The 20,837-nt window shown below is 28.8% G+C and overlaps 2 protein-coding genes across 3 annotated transcripts; one reads left to right on the top strand and one right to left on the bottom strand.

Moving 5' to 3' along the window:
- The first annotated feature begins 1,253 nt into the window (after positions 1–1,253).
- Positions 1,254–20,127, top strand: LOC145741692 (neuronal cell adhesion molecule-like). 2 transcript variants are annotated; one of them, XM_082559322.1, is made up of 27 exons: positions 1,254–1,317; positions 4,846–4,935; positions 5,655–5,772; positions 6,749–6,856; positions 6,948–7,063; positions 7,158–7,312; positions 7,477–7,612; positions 8,086–8,194; positions 8,380–8,505; positions 8,705–8,904; positions 9,085–9,225; positions 9,343–9,490; positions 9,764–9,971; positions 10,073–10,253; positions 10,434–10,541; positions 10,835–11,038; positions 11,129–11,249; positions 11,448–11,629; positions 12,044–12,202; positions 12,456–12,599; positions 12,978–13,113; positions 13,298–13,449; positions 13,583–13,699; positions 13,906–14,073; positions 18,745–18,870; positions 18,945–19,008; positions 19,350–20,127. In XM_082559322.1, exons 2-27 carry the CDS (start codon positions 4,854–4,856, stop codon positions 19,648–19,650), a joined length of 3,810 nt encoding a protein of 1,269 aa, XP_082415448.1. In that variant the 5' UTR covers positions 1,254–1,317; positions 4,846–4,853; the 3' UTR covers positions 19,651–20,127. The 2 variants fall into 2 exon arrangements, with proteins under 2 accessions (XP_082415448.1, XP_082415449.1); XM_082559323.1 differs by lacking the exon at positions 1,254–1,317 and having other exon boundaries at positions 4,791–4,935; positions 18,748–18,870.
- LOC145741693 (uncharacterized) lies at positions 15,274–17,804 on the bottom strand. Its single transcript, XM_082559324.1, has 2 exons — positions 17,200–17,804; positions 15,274–16,204 (listed from the first exon to the last, which is right to left on the bottom strand). The coding sequence occupies exons 1-2, from the start codon at positions 17,600–17,602 to the stop codon at positions 15,753–15,755; spliced, it is 855 nt and encodes a 284-aa protein (XP_082415450.1). The 5' UTR covers positions 17,603–17,804; the 3' UTR covers positions 15,274–15,752.
- Positions 20,128–20,837: the final 710 nt, after the last annotated feature.

Here is a 20,837-nt window from a genome sequence, read left to right as displayed (position 1 = left end):
TTTATTAGTAAGAAGACCACATTTCATAAATTTAGTTTTTTTTAAATTTTTCTGTACTTTTTAAGCATTTAAAAACCTTAATAGTTTTTAATCTTTATTACATTGTAACATATATTTAAGTGTTAATAAATAGTAGTTATATATACAGGGGGTTATTATGTAAAATAATCGGATTACTTAAGACACTTCAGTCCATTAGCAATTTTTAAATCTTTCTATTAGTTATATTGTAAAATGTATAGTATAATTGTAAACTGGTCGTTGTATTAAACTGTTAAAGCTATTAGAAATTGGTATTTTTTTGTTTAATATGCTAAAAACGGGGTACGCTTAACTATAAAGACAGTAGACCGGACTTAGAATAGTAAAAAAACGAAATGGAGAAAAAGGTTTTATTCACGTAAGGTTTAAATTAAAATATAAAAACATTGCCACAAATTAGATATGTTGTTTAAGTTAGGTTATCAGTTCTATATAATAATCGAATTTTTTGGAATGTTCACTTAAAACTTTTAAGATTTCACATCTGTCGTCCAACAACCCTAAATGACATTACGTCACAGTTTGGCTACTGTGACGTATAAGACAAATTATTTGCCTTAAAAAATCGATGCTAACTAACTTACGGAGTTTTATAATTTTTTGTATATTTTTTATAATATAAATGCTAATTTTAATATGTTGCCATTTAAAGTGTTTTTAATATAGTTTTAATGTAATTTAAAATCTACTTTTTTGTTTTGGTAATTTAGATTTCACGCTTTATTTTAATCCATTTAAAAACTGTAACAACTTTTATTCATTTAAATTTAAAACTAGGCCATCTATAACCTAATTATTTAAACCATTTTTTGCGTGAAAACATGTGCTTTGCGAATCAGTTTAATTATTAACGTAATACCTATGGCATATTACTCTAAATTGTGACGTCATTTTTTATTATTGCGTCATCAAAGGAAAGCGACCTTAAAAAGGGTTTAATTTTGTGGTTATAAAAGTTTTACAGTTTTATATTAAAGAAATTAGGTTATTATGTTAAACAATAGAAAACATATGCAGATTTGGGGTTACGTTTTTTTAGGAATATTAGTTTTTTTGTTTTAAAAAGTAATTTTTAAGATATCTAGGATTTTTTTAAAAATTTTGGCTTAAATAAATTAAATTTATTCAAAAAATGCAAAGTTTTAGAGTAACAACAACTGCCTTTAAAAAAATCGGACCGGCGCTAAATTTCAAGCCCTAGGAAAGAGTGAATTTTGACAACTTAATCAAATTTGTGACTCTATCCAAGTTTTTTTTCTCACAACAGCTGGTTAGGTTTGTTCAGTAGTTAACGAAGTAATACTGGCCTTCATAATTATTGTTGCGTAGTGCCGAATAGTCGCATGATATTGTAGCCTTTATGTAAAAGACTTAATTAAGTAGATTTGACTTTTCAAAGTTATCAGGCCTTAGCCTTTGAGTAATTTGTCATATTGAAATTTATGATTGCATTTTTATTAGGTTTTTTGTTAGCTATTTTGTGTTGTATGTGCTATTAGTCAGAACTTTTATAAATATTGTAATAGTGTAATTTCTTTTTTTTTGATGGTAAAAAATTGTGAGGAACGTAAGGTTATTTAGTTTAATCTTAAAACCGGTTTTATTTTTTGATAAAAAGTTATATTAATTGTATGAAATAACCTTGAAAAAAATTGTGCAACTTTATAAATACAATTTTGGTATTAATATTTAAATAATATTTTTAAATGCGTTTTTTTAATCACATTTTAAAATCTAATTTAGAGAACTTGAAAAAATAATTACGTTTTAGGTAATGTTAAAAATAACGTACGGTGTTTAACAACAAAAGTTGTAAAATTAACCCTGGGTATTTTGAAGGAACAAAATATTCTGTTCTCGTTTTTTTTACCGCAAAGGGAACTAACAGTGGTTGGGTTAAGCCTTTACACATTACAAGTGCTAAAGCGGTTTGCAATTAGAAAAGTTAAGCAAGGTTATCAGTGGAAAGATGATAAGAAAAAGTCAGCAGACAGTGAACAGATATCAGGGATTTTTTAATTTACACCCTATCTGGTTGTATATAAATTATTAGGATAATAAATTAGTGGTTGTAAAAAAATTAGATATATTTTTAGTTCAAGAAAAAAAATTATAACGATACTTCGAATAAAGGTTTTCTAAATTTTAAATATTAACTTAGGCTTTATCAGTTTAAAAATATGTTTTTTGTTAAATGTAGGTAAAAATGTTATTCTCGTATACGTAAAAGTGTTATTACGTATTTCATTATTTACATTGAAAGCAATTAACTAACATTTACAGTTTGCGTAATATTTACTATTACCCAATATAACCGTGTGGGCGTTTTCATATACTAACTTATAATTTTAGTTTAACTATTGTTCAATTCTTCTTTTATAAAGTTTTAAAAGTTAAAGTTCTGCTTCTTTAAATAGATAGAAAATATATAAAAAAATTGCGACATTTTGCGGGCTTAAGGAGCTAGAATTAAGAATAGAAATAGTTTTTAACAATATTATAAAATTTTATTTTTCTGTTTTTTAAAATTGAATGCAGTTTAACATTATGTTATGCCAGTATATTTATAGGCAGAAAATCGACTGGCATAGGTCGACTTATCAATTATTTAAAATTTTTTGTGCGCATGTTGAAGTGAAGTCGATTTTTAGATCAATAGACATTGCCATAACTCACACTATATAATATGCATGAACTACAAGCGTAAGGGAATTACAATACAAGTAAAGACCCTTGTAAACAAATAGGAACGGCAGACTGACCATTACAATTCCCTATAGTTCAAGTAACTGTCAAAAATCTTGTTTCACGTTGGGCTAACGGCAAATTTTTTTTTGCCGTCGCGCTATTTTTTTGATAATGCGACATATGCATTATTCTCTACGGTGTCTTTAGTCATAGAAATCAATACATTATGACGTCATAGATGTATGCTTGTTATGTCATTTAAGCTAGTTTGGTGGAATAATTAAATCAAAGAGTAAAGTTCGTTTAAAAATTAGGATGATTCTGAAATCAATTTTTAAGATTTTTTGTGCAGTAATCGAAAACTTAGTTGTAAAAAGATTTTTATTGTTTTTACGGATTTTAAATTTGTTGTTACACCTGTAAAATGTAAAGGATGCAGATACATTTAAAAACGGAAAACGTAGTACTGCAAACCAGCAATTAATACCGCATTAAAAACTTAAAAAAACATCGCAAAAGGCATGCACTTTACATACAAAAAAACATAATCTGCAAAATGAAGAAAAACATAAATTATTCAAAATGCGTTTTCTTTTTTCTCGCGAGAGGAATTTCAAATCAATCAATGAACTGTAGGTAGGTGTGCGTGCCTACTTCTGATCGATTTTTTGCGAAAGTAGAAAGAGTATTTGTTCTGTAGTACTTTCTTTTGGGACTAGTTAGAAGGTTTCTTTAATAAGGGATAAATATATGTAAGTTGTTTACTTTATATGTATTCGAACTGTGAAGTTTTAAATTTTTATTTCAGAAGGTAATTTATTTTAAAAATATTGAACCGGACAAGTTATTAGTTTTCAGTTATTACTAGAAGCATTAAACACTTTTTTAAAATTTTACTATTATTTTTACAGTATTTAATTTAGGCTTTTTTAAACTTATTTAGAAAGTATATTGGCCTTTTTAAACTTATTTAGAAAGTATATAGAAAGTATTGAGTACAATACATAGCTTGGTGGAAATAATAACTACATTTGTTAATAGACTAAATAGCTGTATTAGAACTAAATACACAACGGTAGCTTATAACACAGTGTTGATTTAGGGCGGCGCAAGTAAATACGATTTTATTGTGTATTTAATTTTGATACATGTCTCTGTTATAATATAATAGATAACACTTGTGAATCTTTCGGATTGGATTTTTTGCGATGTAAATTTTAACTTTTAAAAACTTTTTTACGTAGCTCAACTAGTCGTAAATTTTTTAACGCTTTTTAATTTGAATATTATATCCTAAAACAGTTTAAAATACATTTATTCAAAAAAGGAACTATATAATACGTTTGGCTTATTATTGAACATGTTATTTTTAAAATGATGATGTATTTATTCAAATTTAAATAATGGATTTTCAGAAAAAAGTCGAATAATAGAATCGAAAACAGACTGGGTACACACTTATTATTGTACTTAAGTACCTTAAGTTCGCGTTTACGTTTTCTACACACGTTAAACAACCTGTACAAGTAGTAGAGTATGTTAGTATAGTCATAGATACAGAATGTTTTAAATAAAAATCAAAGTTTAAAATTTTTTTTTACAGAGGTTAGATTTTGAATTTTTTAAAGTTTAATGTTTGCTATTATAACAATAATTGTGAACAGTTTGTTTTGATATGGATAGAAATGTATTTAAATTAAAGTAATTACACATTGCTTAGGGCCATTGCTATTTAAAATATAGATTTAAGTTATAAGTAATGCAACGCTACAATCTATAATATATGCATACCCAATTCGCTTTTAAATTTTTATATTTCGTTTTTTTATGCCAATCAACATCGTAAATAATTCAAAGCATCGCCTACGTAGGTTTTTACGAAATTGGTCGTATTATAATGTGTGCAATTTCATAGTAATTTGAATTGAGTAGATTTAAGTGAAGCATATGTTTTGCCTAATGTGAAATGCTTATAGGGTATGGTAAACATTGATATTAATCTAGAATATTAGTTATTATCGAATAACCTAATGATATAAAATATTAATATTCAGATTTTTTTGATTAATTATTTAAATAAAATATTAAATATTTTAAATTGTATCACGTGATCAGATACCAACATGGCGACGCTAGCTGCAATAGTATTGCTTATGACGTCACTTTTACAAACAAGTTTAGCTGTAATAGAAATTCCTGAAGAAGGTAAGAAAAACCCCTTAAAACAAAAATAATGTTAAAGTAATATTTGCTCCAATTTAAAAAAAATTTATTAACTGAAATTGATTTTTATATTTTGTTTTGAATTATTTAATTAAGCTGAAAAAATATACAACTTGAAATTTTTAATTTTGTTTGCTAATTTGGGTTACAGTTCGTTCAACAAGTAAGTTTATATAGCTCATGTTGACATGTCAATTTATGTATGAGGCTTGTCTGTGGAAATGTCATACGTTAAATCAAATTTGTCAGTAATACATCCTTGACTTCCATCTGTAATATTGTATTGTCTGTTAATCATATCGTAAAGTTGTGTATGAATATGCTCGTTTGTGGTGTTTTTTTGTTAATGAGCTATACAAAGAAAAGAATGCAAATCAGCAAAATGTTATTAATTATATTAAAATAGGTATACGTTATATTGATTATTGTCATATTACCAAAGCATTTTTTGGAAATGATTCTACTGAAAACCTAAAAAAACGCAATTTTACTAACAATAAGTTATTTCTATTAACCCTCTTTTACCCCTTTTCTTGAAAATGCCTTTAGTTTTTAAATTTTGTTTTTGGGGTAACAGTTTATTAAAATGGTTTTTAGTAAAATGGGCTGATACCCATTTGTATGGGTTAAATTAAATAGTTAAGGGAAAGAATATATTACAAAATTCGTTTAACTTAGTAAGTTTTTGTTCTTATTTTTAGTGCCAAGACCTCCACGTATCACGAAACAACCCGATGACGTCACTTATGCTATCCCGAAAAGTGAAATCGTTTTAAAATGCGCGGCAAATGCATTTCCAAACGTTGCAGATATTAACGGGTACATTTTTTATTATTCCATCTTTCTTTATTTAAAAAAATTAAAAATAAAAAAAATTTGAGATTTTCTAGGAATTTTAAAGTTTTTTATTTATTTGAACAAATTACTTTGGTTAAGTGTTTATAAGTTTATACAACTGGCTTTTAACTGACCGGTTAAGCATAATGTTATGGTTAGTTAACTGGTTAAAAGGTGTGAACTGTTTTTAGGTTTGTTATTATTTTATTTCAACAAAATATTTAAAATTAAAAAAAAAGTTGAAAATGTAATATGTTTTCCTAAAGTGAAGTTCAAAAACTCAAAATGTAGAAATGACAAAGTCTGTCAGTCTAATTGTACTTTAAACTTTGTAAAACACACTTACAATATATTTAAACCACTTCACCCCATAAAAACGAGAATACAAAAAATTATAGTAATTCTTTTGGAGTTTATAATTTTCGTTGGTAAAGAGTTAAAGTTAAAGTCAAGTGTTTAAGTTGTTGTAATATAGATTACGTAATTTAAAAAGGATTAAGTCAATTTACCCATAATAACTAATAATGTTTATATTGTTGAGTACATATTTGTTTTTGCACATACATAAAAACTCACTTAATTTTATGGCAAAAAATATATCGTTTTAAATTTTCAGTATTTATTTTAGGCAAAGTGTTTAGTACAGCATTATTTAATAAACTAAACACACGTTGTGTAAAATTTAGGATTTAGTCATTAAAAATGCATTTTCCTAATTTAGATTGATTTTTTCCTTATTTTAATTACGCATTAACAGTCGCAATAATAACAAGTAATTTGATTTCCGTCGATTCTAATTTGAGTTTATTGATTTTATGATTTCGAATCATCGATTTGGACTTTACTGAACTTCAAAATTTAAAATAAAGTTGTTCAAGAATTTATTTAGGAATTAAAATAGTTTCATAGATAAAAAATAAATATCTATTTAAACTTTTTATTAAAAAAAATGTTTTAGATATTCCTGGACGAAAAACGGAGAACCCTTAACCGTGTCACGTGAGGGCAGCAACGCTCAATTGGGAGCTATTGTGATGTCATCAAATGACGGAACTATAAGATTCACGTAAAAAAATTTAACTAATATAATTTTAAAATTCAGCTTTTAATAATTACAAAAAATATTATTTATTTTTTTAAATATTTTGATTTTTTAGTGGAAGTCAGTCTTACTCTGAGGAGGAACTGATGCAATTTGTTGGAGTATATCAGTGTTTTGCTGCAAATAAATATGGCACAGCTATCACCAGACCTACCACGTTAAAGGCAGCAAGTAAGGCCATTAGTTATTTATTTTTTGTTTTTTATTTCTGTAATTTTAGACGACAAGAAAAAAATGTTATTTTAAACTATTTTTTTTGTTTTAGGCACGCCTTACGTTCCGCCTGCCAACAAAGTTTTAGATGTCCAAGACGGGGACTCGATCACGGTACCCTGCAACTACAGCACCACGTCAGACGGTTACGTCACCACGTGGAATTTCGAGCCTGATACAACCTCAATTAACGAAAGAATGACGCAGGTGATTTTCAATCTATTTTAAAATCAATAAAATAGTTTGGTTTACAGATTTATGTGAAACTTTCTTAAAATTTGAAACATATACCCTTTTTGATTCTCAATATATTTTAAGTTTCGCGCCATTTTATTCTTTTCGAGGATAAACAAATATATATAATTTTTTAGACACAAGATGGTGCACTAGTGATAGCAAATGTTGTAGGTAGTGAAGACGACGGGTTAACGTTTTACTGCATCGTCAAGGATAAGATGATAAGAAGGTCCACTGATGGCCCACATTACACATTAAGAGTTAATACGGGTAGGTTTACAAAATAGGTTTTTTTTTTTTTTTAATTAGTAAAATATTTTTATTTAATATTACTTCTACTAGTCTTTAAGTGGTATTTTAATTTACTTTTCACAAAAATTAAAGTTAAAAATCTGAGTATTGATTTTTTGTCTTTTATTTTTTGTTTTTAATTATTCAAAATTAAATATTTATAAGCTGAAAAATTTTAAAGCATCATTAAGTACTTACTTGACTGTTTGATGCATTAAAATGTTTTTAATAAGAACCAAATCAATAATAAAGGTTTATAAAAAAAAAAAATTTTAATTATTTTTTTGCATTTCTTTTAAAACTATTTGTGAATAAAATCATAAGAAAGGTTTTGACTATTATAAACAAATAACATAATGTTTTAAATATTTATATTGAAGCGGTTTTCAAAAATAATTTTGGTATGTACAACTCTATATTTTTTTCACACTTGAATTTTTTTATATTTTTAGATGAACCCCCAATAGACAGGGAACCTAGAATAGTGTCTCCAAGTTACAGTCAACCTAAAATAGTGTTAAAAGGAAATGAGATGAAACTTATTTGTGGAGCCATTGGAAAGTAAGTTACATTTAAAATTAAATACAAAAAGTGTTTTAATATATTTAGTATATAACATACAAAAAATAATACACAATTTAAACTGCTTTAACTTTATTTGAATTAAATAAAAAAATGCTGTAATTTAGATACTAACAAAAAATCATTTTTTTCGAAAATATTTTTAAGAACGTTTTGCTTTATAGTCCAACACCTACAATTAAGTGGGAAAAACAATCTGGAAGATGGCCAGAGAATAGATATGACGTCACAGACTCAGGAAAAGTTGTGACAATCACAAATGTTACCTATGAGGAAACCGGAGATTACAAGTAAACATTATTCTTCAAATGGGCAATAAATTTATTGTGAAAAAAGAAACCAATTACTATTTTGGAGGCATTTTCTACTTTTTTTAAGTTTTGCAAAAATATGTGGAAATATGTGTTGGAAAAATATTTAATTAAGTTTTTTTTTAGCCTAAACTTGTTTTTATTTTTAATTTTATTTGATTTTTTTGGTGTTTTTTAGATGTGTTGCTTCGAACTACCTCGGAAAAACTACAACGGAGGTTTCTATTCTTGTTCACTCTCGCCCCTTCTTCGAAAACGTCAACGACAGACCCAATGACGTCATCGTAGTGCCAGGTGGTGACGTCACAATTCGATGCAAGCCGGAAGGAATTCCCCAACCGACAACAGAGTGGAGAGTCAACGGAAAACCGATCAGAGGTTGGTATTAAATTTTTTAAGTTTTAATGTTTTAAAAGCGATAAATAAAATCACAATTTTTACTAAAAAAAGACTTTTAAAATGTAAGAGTATTTATAACTGTGTTAGTTTACTTGTTCTTCAAAATATTTTACACACAAATTGGTTCTTAAACTTAACCTTTTTTTTTTATTTTTTCAGAAACTTCGATGTCGAACCGTGAGGTGTTTGCGAATCAAATTTTATTGACAGACTTAAAGGAATCCGATTCGGCAGTATATCAATGCATTTCTACAAATAAATACGGTTCCGTGATTGAACAAGCTTTCGTTAACGTCCTAAGTAAGTTAAGTTTTATTTGATGTAAACTATAGTCATTTAAAAAAAGGAAAATCAAGTTTTATTAATAAAAAAATCCTAAATTCAAGAAATTATATTTTTTTGTTTGATGTATTGCAGCATCTAAGCCGATTCCTTTATCAGATAACGTTGATACCTACATGCAAGTAAAAGGAAAATCTATTGAGATGAAATGTTTAGTGTTTGGATCTCCACCTCCTGTTATTGTATGGAGAAAAGAAGGATCTGATGTTGTTATTGAAGATAGGTTAGTCGAAATTATTTTCCAACATCACAGTTTTATCTATAATACTGTGGTTTTTATAATTAAATTTTATTGTAATCTAAGTTGGACTAAGTATGGTTTATTGACATACTTTAAAGTGTTTGTTTTTTTGGTGACATCTTTAAAATATTGTTTTTTCTTGTATTATATTTAAAAAAATTATTTATCTTGCTTTAAAAAATCGACTTAATGTTAATAGTTGTAGGGTGATTAATATCTCTTTAACCAAACCTATCTGTTATATTTATTATTCAGATACAGTTTACTAGAGGACAAAAATTTAAGAATCGAAAAACTAACTTTCGACGATGCTGGCAGCTTCTCATGCGTGGCATCTAATATCTATGGTGTAGCAACTGTCAATCAAACTTTAAAAGTTCTCGAAAATACAATAATTCAGTCTTTTGATTCAAAAACTTCGTATAACGTTCAAAGAGGAAATTCAGTAACTTTATCCGTCGAGGTAAGTAAGAAAACTTTTTTGTATAATTTTCTTTGGAGACAATTAAGGATAATCTAAAAATTATTAGAGAATTAACTTTTTTTATTTTTTTTATTTTTTAGGTAATAGCAGATCCCGCTCTTAGTCCAAGGCCAGTCACGTGGAAAAAATCTTCTGTTAAAGTAGGTAGGGGAGATTCGTTTACGATTGACGACGCGAAGTTCAGCGATAAAGGAACTTATGTTGCCTCGGTTTCCACGTCGCTAGATGACGCTAAAACGTACATCCGAGTTACCGTACAGGGTCAGTAAAGTTAATTCGACTTATTTGAAAAAAAATTTGTGTATTTTTTGTTTAATTTTGACATTTACTAAATCCTACTTTGAAAAAGAAAAAATTAATTTTACAATGTAAATTAATTAAGTTTAGTATTTTAAAGTTTATAAGTTTTTTAAAGTAATTACGTTTGTTTGTTGTTTTTAGATGTACCTGAGCCGCCAACTAACGTAGAGTTTACAGTAAATCAAGATGAACCTTTAAATGCCATGTTTACATGGGTTCAACCTGATGACAATTTCTCTCCTATTACAGGTACGAAAACACAAGTTTTTTTAGGTTAAAAAAATAACTAACTGTCGATTACGTCTGCTAAAAATAATGGCTTTTGTTACGGCTTCCATTAAATATTATTATTTTAATGGCTTCTGTTAAATATTGTTATTTTTTTTAAGAATCTTTGATGTTTAATCGTTGTGTTTGGTATCCTAATATTTATACCAATTTAAATACTCAAGAATGTGCTATCATTAGAAATCTGTCTATAATCTTATATTATTATTACACTTTACTTAACTAACATATTATTACAACCCTTTATTTTTCAGCTTACAAGATTGAATTTGAGAACATTAACAGTGACACTGGGGAATGGTACACTTTAAAGGACTCACTAGAATCCACTTTGACGCAAGCAAACGTCGAACTTTCACCTTACGTCAATTATCGATTCCGCATGTGGGCGCAAAACGAACTTGGGTGGAGTCGAACAGCCAGTGACGTCACGAGAACTTATGAGACTCCAATTAGCGGTAAGAATAAATTAAATGTAAATTTAAATAAATTAAAAAAACGTAGAAAAGAATATTTAATTTCAAACATGTACCTACCCTTCTTTTTAGAACCAACTTTAAATCCTAGCGGTGTGACCGGAATGGGGACTTCCCCTGATAATATGGTAATATATTGGAATAGGATAGATGAGTTGGATAAAAACGGACCATCATTTGAATACAAAGTCAGGTAAAAAAAAACAATTTTATGGAAAATTGTAATAGCTTACCAAACGATGTTTTATAATTCTTTGTAAGTCAAATTTTTAATTTTATTTTATGCATTAAATATTCATAAATATGTATTTAATTGTTTCACATTAACTGCTTTTTGATTTTGAGTTTTTTCTTTAATTTCTAATTGTTTTGTATTTTTCGATTCTGTTAGTTATTGCATGAAGTCTCCAGTATGCGATTCTTGGGAAAGTACCACCGTAAATGGGTCCACGACGTCATACTTGATTACAAACACCCCCACGTATACACCATATTTTATCACAGTACAGAGTGTAAATGGGGTTGGCCCGGGACCCACCCCAACCGTTTTTACAGGATATTCCGGAGAAGACGGTAAGAATAATACAACTTGTTAAATTTACTAATATAAGTGAATAGTTATTTAACCATTTAAAATACCTACATGTTTTATCAAGGATACAGCAATGTTATTTATGTCTTTAAAGCTATTTTAAAAATTCTTTAACGGTATCCATCTTAAAAAGAGGGCAAGTCTAGATAGTATTAAGACTTTATTAAAGTCTTTAAAATTAGGTTAAATTTAAAATTAGGTTAAAATTTTTTTAAATTAGGTTAAATTTAATTGTTATTTTCAAATCAAGATTAAGCTAAATATTATAAAGTAACTTAACAACATGAAGCTTAGTTATAGCGTTTATAACAAAAATATTTTTCCATTAAAATTAAATTAAATATACTTATGCAAAAATTAAAGTAAATATAACTGTTCTGTTTTTATTACCCCAGTACCTCTCGATGCACCGACTGACGTCACAGTAGTGACGTATTCCGAGGGTCCAACCAAGGCGACAATTAATTGGAATGGGGTTAGTCTTGATAGTGTAAGAGGGGATTTATTGGGGTACACTATAACCTACTTTGTAGGAGGCACAACAGAAGCTAAAGGTAAATAAACATGTGATTTTATTCCACTTTTAATTTAGTTTTCTTAATAATTCCGTCTATTGAAACTCTAAGTAACTCAGTAGAATAATAAGACAATATCTGTTACTTAAAAAGATTTAGAAAATTATCTTAATCAAACATTTTTAATTTGTTTTTTTTTTACTTAAACAACAAATTACATAATTTTTAAATAGATATTATCATATATATTTAGTAATAAATAAGATGGTTATAAGTTAATAATTGTTTTTAGCTGTGAACATTTTTGGTGATGTGACAAGTGGAGAGCTAACAGAGTTGATGCCATATACAAAATATGGTGTCAATGTTGCAGTTTATAACTCTTTGGCCGCAGGACCTACCTCTGATGATGTACAGCTTTATACTCCAGAAGGGGGTAAGTTCAGAACATGTATTCTTATTTTAAAAAGCCCAAAACATAACCAAAAAGTTTATAACTTACTTTTATCGATAAAAACACGAATATGGCCTACTTTCTTAAACAAACGCTGGCAAAGTAGTCAAAACACTTAGCTTCACTACGTGAGGTCCTGGGTTTGATTTCTACTGCTCTTAACTGTAGCGTCATTGAGTAAGGCGGTATAAAGGGTAAAAACACCTGTAACCGGAAGTAAGTGGTGGACAGAACATTTGTCTTCACTACTTAAACAAAAGCAATTATTTTTTCTAAATAAATTAATAAACTTTTTAATTTAAAAAAACGTTTAAATTTTTGTAAACCTTTCCTTGACATTTATATATTGTATCTTTGTAGAGCCTGGAAAACCATCCAAACTTCGAATCACTTTTAAGTCAGAAAATAAGTTAACTGTATCTTGGGATAGCCCTGTTACACCTAATGGTGTTATAAAAGGCTACGGCGTACAATACAGATGTCTTGATAACCCAAGGTACAAAAATCACTTAAATTTTAAAAACTTTTATTTTATAGTGTAAAATAGTTCAGCGTTAGAATGAAAATACACAGAAATTTACACAGAAAGGGATAATTTATTTTAAAAGCGTTAAAACTAAATTTATTTGTCTTAAATAAACTTATATGTTATAATAAACGTAATTTTAATTTATTCTTAGTGTTCAACCAGAATTAATTAATATACCAAAAACATCTATCACACTTGCCGATCTTACTCCTGAATATCGTTATGTAATAACAGTGAAGGCAAAAACTTCCTTTGGATTTGGTGAGGAATCCATTATTCAAGCAACAACTTTTGGACTAAGAGGTAGATTTTGATTTAATTAATTAAATAAAATATTTATTTTCTTATTTTTTTTGTATTTTTTAATAAAAAAAAACAATTTTTTGGCGCTTAGTTTTAAACTGATGTTTTCAAATTATCATTTCTTATTTGATAGAACCTGATTCAAGTCGAATAAACGTAACTTCTGGTTATAATGAAGTCAATGTTACTTGGTTTCCAACTGACCTTGGTCTAGATGGAAAAGAATTCGTCGTGGATTACAAAAAAATGGGTAAATAAGTTTATTTAAAAAAATATTTTTGTTAGATACTGTTTTTTTATAACTTTTCACAAACACTTTTGCATTTATTTTGCCCAAAACGTTAATAATTTTATTAAGTATGTTATCAGCATTTACAAGTTTTAGTTTTTCTAACACAATTATTTAAATTAATAAAATTTCATTATTAATAATAACTACTAATTTCTATGTTTTAGGCACAGATGATTGGCAAGGAGCAACTGTATACAATAACAAACAAACTGGTTTACCAGTAGCTGTAACGGGACTTGAACCCGGGACCACTTACTATGTCAGAGTGATAGCAAGAAATGATTATGGTGAAGCTACCCCCGAAATTTTAATGGTCACTACAGTTGGTATAGGTAAGTTTATTTAAATGCTTTATTTCTTATTAGTGGTTAAAAAAAATTTGGGGTATCGCTTAGGTCAATAGACATACCCTTTAGTTTTTTTGGGCTTTGTTTACAATTTTTGATTTCATTATCAAAATGATGTCATAGCGATTTTTAAAACGTCTTACCTAGAAAAAAATATTTTTGTCTAAGAAATGTGTATTTAAATTTCAAAAAAAAAAACGAAAACAAATTCTTTTATATAAAGCAAAAACTTTTTTTTTGGGCCAGACCGTTTAAGAGAAATTCAGTATGGTTTGAACGTATTTACATTAGACACATATTTTCTACTGCATAGATTAAGAAATCTTGCCTAACCACATTTTAATCTAAATAACTTCGACCGACTAAAAATATACAAAACGTTCAAACTAGACTTTGATCAAGGTGATGTTAATCTGTTCCGGCCAAAAACGTTTTAAACAACGATAAATGCTTGTTGCGAAAACAAATTGAGGACATGAAAATACATAAACAGTTTTTTTTTAAGCATTAGCCATATCGTTATCACAACAGTTTTAAACGAAACATGTTTTCTATTTTTTTAAAAGACTTGTTACTTTTAAAACCATCTGTATTTGGACGTTGTGGAGGTACAAGTATTTACAGACCAGCATATTTGATTTGCAATCTATTAAAATAATCTTTTGGTATTTTATATCAAAAACAGGTTTAACCCTAAAGCAGAATACAACATATACTTTGCCAATTTTCTCTTGATTCTAAAAAGATTTTAATAAAATCTTTGGTTAAAATATTATCTAATATAGAACATGACATTGCTTAAAACTTATTTTAGTTGGTTGATTATCTTAGAAAGCAATCTGTCGGCACTAGGCACATGATATCACTTGTTTACAAAAATATGTTTACCACTTATGTCTTTTTAAACTTTTTTTTGAAACTTTAAATAGCTACAAAAATAATTATATATGTATAATACATGACGTAAGTTTATACAAATTACCACATAATTCGGTAAGTCATGTATACTTTTAAATTTGTGTTTATTATTTTCAAATAACAAACAACAAAAATACAAATTTTAAAATATGTTGTGCTAAAAAAACATACACCTTCTGTGCAAAATATAACAACAACAAACAATTTACATTAAATTGAACACGAAAATTGACATATCAACTTTAATTGACCTGTATTACAGTAAAGTCTGCAGGTTTTGTTGATATTACAGTGTCAAGTTACTTTTTATCTAATCCGTGGGTTTGCCCTACAGCCTTACCAGTGCAAAAAACGTGTCGTCTGCCATGCGTTATTAGCCTCATCTTCATTTTTGGAAAGTTATTAATGTTCGGCATTGTGGTTTGTCAAATTAATCGCTTTCTCGATTTTCGGACATTTTTCGTGGAATTGTCAAGCTCAAAGTTTAATACACAGTGCAAACACTTCTTACATTTAAGATTTATGTCTTAAAACGTCGTTTATGTTTTCATTTTGATTTTAATCGCCTTTACATAGAAATCAGTTTCTTTGTATTGTTTCGCTACGGGTCACTAAAGAACAATGGCGCGCTTTTTACTTGCCTCGTTGCTTTTTCTTGTATTTTCTTTGCCTCTCTGTTCACCAGCCCCTCTGTTACATCATTGTGGATTACGTTATCCTTAACTAAATGAAACCACTTGCTCTCGTTAACCTGGATCTTCTCGTACATTTCCAAAGCGAAAAAGAACGCTGTAACGGCTATTGGTTTTCCTATAAAACTTAAACCATGGCTTTTTGTGTGAACATCTTGCATGTTTTTTTCTGCAGACTTTGTCGCAAAACCAGCGGTATTTTCTGGAAGTTACCACGCCGCTGTTACTAGCAAACACAAAATACTTCGAGCCCGAAATTTGAAGGTTAAAATATTGTTTTTTTGGTCGGGACTTTTGTGAAATGTAGTTGACTTCGAAGTATGGAGAACCCACGCACTTTTTGTTAACAATTTTTGTTGCCTTGCACGTGCTTAGCCATCTTTGGTTATTATCTTCTGGCGTTGCTACGACAAGATTGTTAAAACTGTCAAGGTTATTATGATTCCGGTTAAACTTAGGTTCCAAGGTTATACGACTTCCGTTTACTATTTCCACGCTGAATAAATCTAATATAAAAATTAAAAAAACTACATTTATAAAGCAATAGTTAAAAAATTGTACTGTTAAATTATTTTAAGGATAGATTGGCAACGTTTATAAGTAAAGTAGTAATGATTAACCGAACACATCACAAGATTAATTGTTTTTAATGTGTCAACTTTCTTAAGCTTTAGGTATGCCTATGTAAATATACATAGACACAAATTTATCGTAAAAAGAAACATGTAAAATTTATATCTAGTCAATATTTACGCCCATACAGCAGTTTGACAAGCAGTCAGTTTAACATGCATGGTTAAATACCGGTAATTGAGCATATCACCATTGGTAAATATTTAAATTGTTGTGCAAGCTGACAAGAAAAGTGCACCATAATAACCTCAAATTGTTTTAATTGGTAGAAAAGAATCGACTTTCAAAGGGCCAAAAACAAGCCATTATAGTTATTGGGCCAATATGTTTGCACATTTCTTATTAAAATGCCAGCAGAGTTTCGAAAACTAAAATTATTGGTTTCGTAATTTTAATTCATGTAATGCCACCAAGAATTTATCAGCTTGCTTTTTTAGTATTAATTGTCAAGTGATTATATAGTTCATAAATAGGTAGTTATGCTATTTCTTAGAATTACAAAGCCCCCGTAAATATTTAACATTCTTAGTTCAAGTTGTTTGAACTCATGCTAAGGGTGAATAGATATCACTACTTGACAATTTTTTGGTTTAAACCCACGTGTTTTTTCACAACTATACCCATTTTCTACCCGATAAATTTTTTTTAGAGCTTGAACAATGATAAATATTCTAGTTATTTTAATGTTGTTTATCGTAGCTACGATACTATTGACCCTACAACACATTCCATTATGAATCTGGTAATATAATCTTTTTATTAACTTTAACACATATGTTTTCCAAACCAACTCACATTAAGCATCCATGGGCCTATATCCATTTGTTAAAAAACTTTAAAAAATTAGCCAAACTCGATGCAAACTTACTTGTTATGTTAATGTTTATTTGGTGTGTTAAACAAGCTCCTACTACAAGTGGTTCTCCAGCTTTTCGACGTTTTGGAATCCTTACGCACATATACCGAGCTTTTGGGCCTTCACCTAACATAATAATTCGTTGTAGTCCGTCCAAGCAAACTTCTGATATATCTCCAAACCTAGCACTGCAAGTAGACTGGCCTGTCGAAAGACTAACTTGAAGAAATAGCAAAAAGCAAATGCTGTATAATAATCCACAGGTTGCTGAAATATATCCGTTATTTGATGATGTAAATTTTCTTGTATTTTGCGATACTGTCGATCGATGAGTTAACCTGGCGTTAAATGTATCTATCGCAATTCTGCCGATTACCACAATACGCTCATGGAAAAGCCTAGCCAATATAACCATGCCTGTGAGGCTTTATACATTTTTGCGATTTTAGAGTCAAAGGGAGAACAAAATGCCAAAAGTAGCACGATTTCTGTAGCTTGGTTTTCTCTTCGCCCGTTCTTTTTCTTTCGGTTATAGTTTCTGCACGAATACGTGCTTTTGCACAACCCTCTTCAATGAACTGTAACTACATGCATGCAGCAAAAAAGATACACCTTTTGCTGTGTGATCTTAAATACCTACGAAACAGATAAAAATAGTTTGTCACAGTCTCAACAATGGCGTGTAATCTCGAAACGAAAACAAATATTTATACAACGATAAAATGTATACAGGAAATTTGCGTTGGTAAAGTAAATCTTTTTACTATAATATAGTGCTTTACCACAAGATTTTGTTATGTAAATACAATCATCTAATTAGTAAACAAGATACTGTTGTAATTATTTATACAGGCCTATTGTTTGGTTTTACAAATTTTAAACCTACTTGACGTATAAATTGTAAAATGTGCTGAGCAAGCAGGTGAAAAAAATTACATAAGCTGTGCGTAATCTTTTTAAATTATCCTTCCAAAATATTTAAATTAATCTTTTAGATTTAAACCAGGCAAAAATGTGCTTTTAGTTTTACGCAAATTATATTTATAGCTTGCTCTAACTATCCAAAAAAAAACTTACTGTGCTTTTTCTAAACATACTTTCTAAAATTGCTTTTTAAATCTACTATGATTAGTCTTATAGTTTACTTTTTATAATTTTAGCCCACCTATGGATGTTCATCTATATATACATACCTATACATACCTTAAATCTCTATCACCATAAAGTCGTGCACAGATAACTAATCGCAAAAAGGCGGCAAGCGTGATCGCCTTAGGCTACTGCGGTTGCATAACATAACTTAACACAGAATTAGTTTTGATTTTTAACTCGATTGACGTTTTTAACGTAATCCGATCAAAAGTTTATGTCAACAAGCGACAAAGATTAAGGCTAAACTGACTGGTCTTGGATAATTCCCGCTTTGCACTTAGCAATACCCAAATCTAACTATTACATCAGTTTCATTTAAGCAAAAAGTGACTACATTTTATAAAAGTTTTTGATATGTTTTCATTTTCTTCCACAAAATTTTAAAATTGTTTTTGGTTGTTTTAGAAGCTGCAACCGGAAGCATAACAAGCGAAATTTGGTTTATAGTTGTTATATGTTTGCTTGTTTTAATCGTCGTTGTCCTAATTGCGATTTGCTTTCTCAAAAGAAGCAAGGGTGGAAAATATTCAGGTAAGATAAAGACTTTTCCGGGTCTTGATTTTCTGACAAATTTAGTCAAAAAAATTTTTTTTTTTCAAATTTAGTTGCTGAAAAAGAAGAACAATTAATGGAATCGCAACCGATTAACGAGGACATCGGCGAATACAAGTGAGTTAAACCCAAATTGCGTTATAACTTACTTGGGTGACGTTATGTTTTCTAGTATTTAGGGGTGTATAGCAGATTGTTGTCTGGTTATATGCAATTAAATAAAAATATATTTATATAATTTGATCATTTATGTTTTTAAAATTTTGGTGGTCTTAATTTATTTAAATAAAAAGTTTTTTTTTATTTATTAACTAACTGTTACTTTATTTTTGCTTTCGTTAGAAGAATGTAAGTATAATTTTATTTTCTCTTAAAACCCAAACTAATTTTGATATTGGTCTAATATTTATAAACTAAACGAAAAAAAAACAACCTTTAATGACCTTATTATATTTCAGCGTTGAAAAAGACAATGATGTAAAACAACCTCTGACCCCCGAATTAAACGATAATCAAAACAACGGTAACCCCCCTACCCCTCTGGCGGGGTTACAATTGACAACTCCGCTTCGCACACGGGGTGACAGTGTAGGAGGCGACTCTATCGATGCTTTTGCTGACGCAGATGCAAAGGAGTTTGACGAAGATGGGTCGTTCATCGGACAATACGGAACTATTAACGAAAGCAACCACGCCTCCGCTGCGACCTCTCCCGGTGAAGTCGAAATGCCTGAGCATTTAAAAGGAGACGCTGTTTAAGTTAGATGTCGGTTTGGTTAAAGCGTACTTGCGGCGCCGTACACTGTTTTGTGGCGAAAATTTGATGTCTTTTTACGAAAAACAACAATTTAAGCTAGATTAGATGAAATCTATTAAGCGATTAAGACAGATTACACAAAGCTCTCCGAAAAAAGATTAAAAAATTGCAAATTTAAAAAGGAATATTGCGATTTAAACAAGAGTCAAATAATATTATGCTTAAATTTTGTTGTGTATAGTTAGGGTTTTAAAGAGGCCGTATTTCTTCAAGTTGTTTTACGTTTTTAATTTTTATAACGTACTTTTACTGTTTAATTCTGTTAATCTTATTTATTTTTTTATTTTTAAAATTTGTTGCGTTTTAATGTTTAACCAATGTTTATCCTATTTTCAAGCTATAAAATATTTTAACATAAAATTTTACATTCTATCTTTTAAAAATAATAATAATTAAAAAGTGTTAAACCAAATTTTGTTACTGTCGTTTTTTTTAAATAAAATTAACATTTGTTACTAATTTTGTAATTTTATTCTATGGGCATTTTCTTATTAGGTAGCAGCAACAGTTAAAATGTTCCGTTCTCTTGTTTTTTGCCTATAGTCTGATTGTGTATAGTTTATATTGTGTCTTACCACGGCTAATTACTTTAAACCCGTCTGACTTCAAAAATTATTTTATTGCCTTGTAGCATACCAGCATTGACAGTTAATTAGACTTTAAGTGTAAGGCAATACCAAGCAAGCTTATTAACTTGTGTTATTTAATAGTAAGTGACCGTTACTTGAAGGGCGCAAATCGTTATGTTTATTCGCATATCGTTGTAATCACTAATCGCGATAAGACTAAATTGCTTAGAAAATAATGTAAAAAATCAAAGTCAAATCAAGTTCTGCTGACACCGATCAAAAATTATGCCCATTTATGGTTTAAATTTGCACTTATATTTTGTTATCTGATTGATCAAAGCGTTAAGTTTGGTTGTACTTGACTTAAACGTGTAGTTGGATGCTATAATTTTTACATTAGGCCCCTATACATCTGCGATACGATTTTAGATAAAATTTGACGTTTTTGAAGGGAGAAAAAATAGTAAGTATGTCAGAAATTTTTAATATTTCAGTTGTCAATAATTTGTGTTTTAAATAAAAAAGAAACTAGCAGCGTAATTGTAGTCAGGTGAATAACA

Source organism: Corella eumyota, chromosome 2 (assembly GCF_963082875.1).
Source record: "Corella eumyota chromosome 2, kaCorEumy4.1, whole genome shotgun sequence".
NCBI classification, from domain to species: Eukaryota; Metazoa; Chordata; class Ascidiacea; order Phlebobranchia; family Corellidae; genus Corella; species Corella eumyota.
This window is presented reverse-complemented; position numbering and strand designations above follow the sequence as displayed.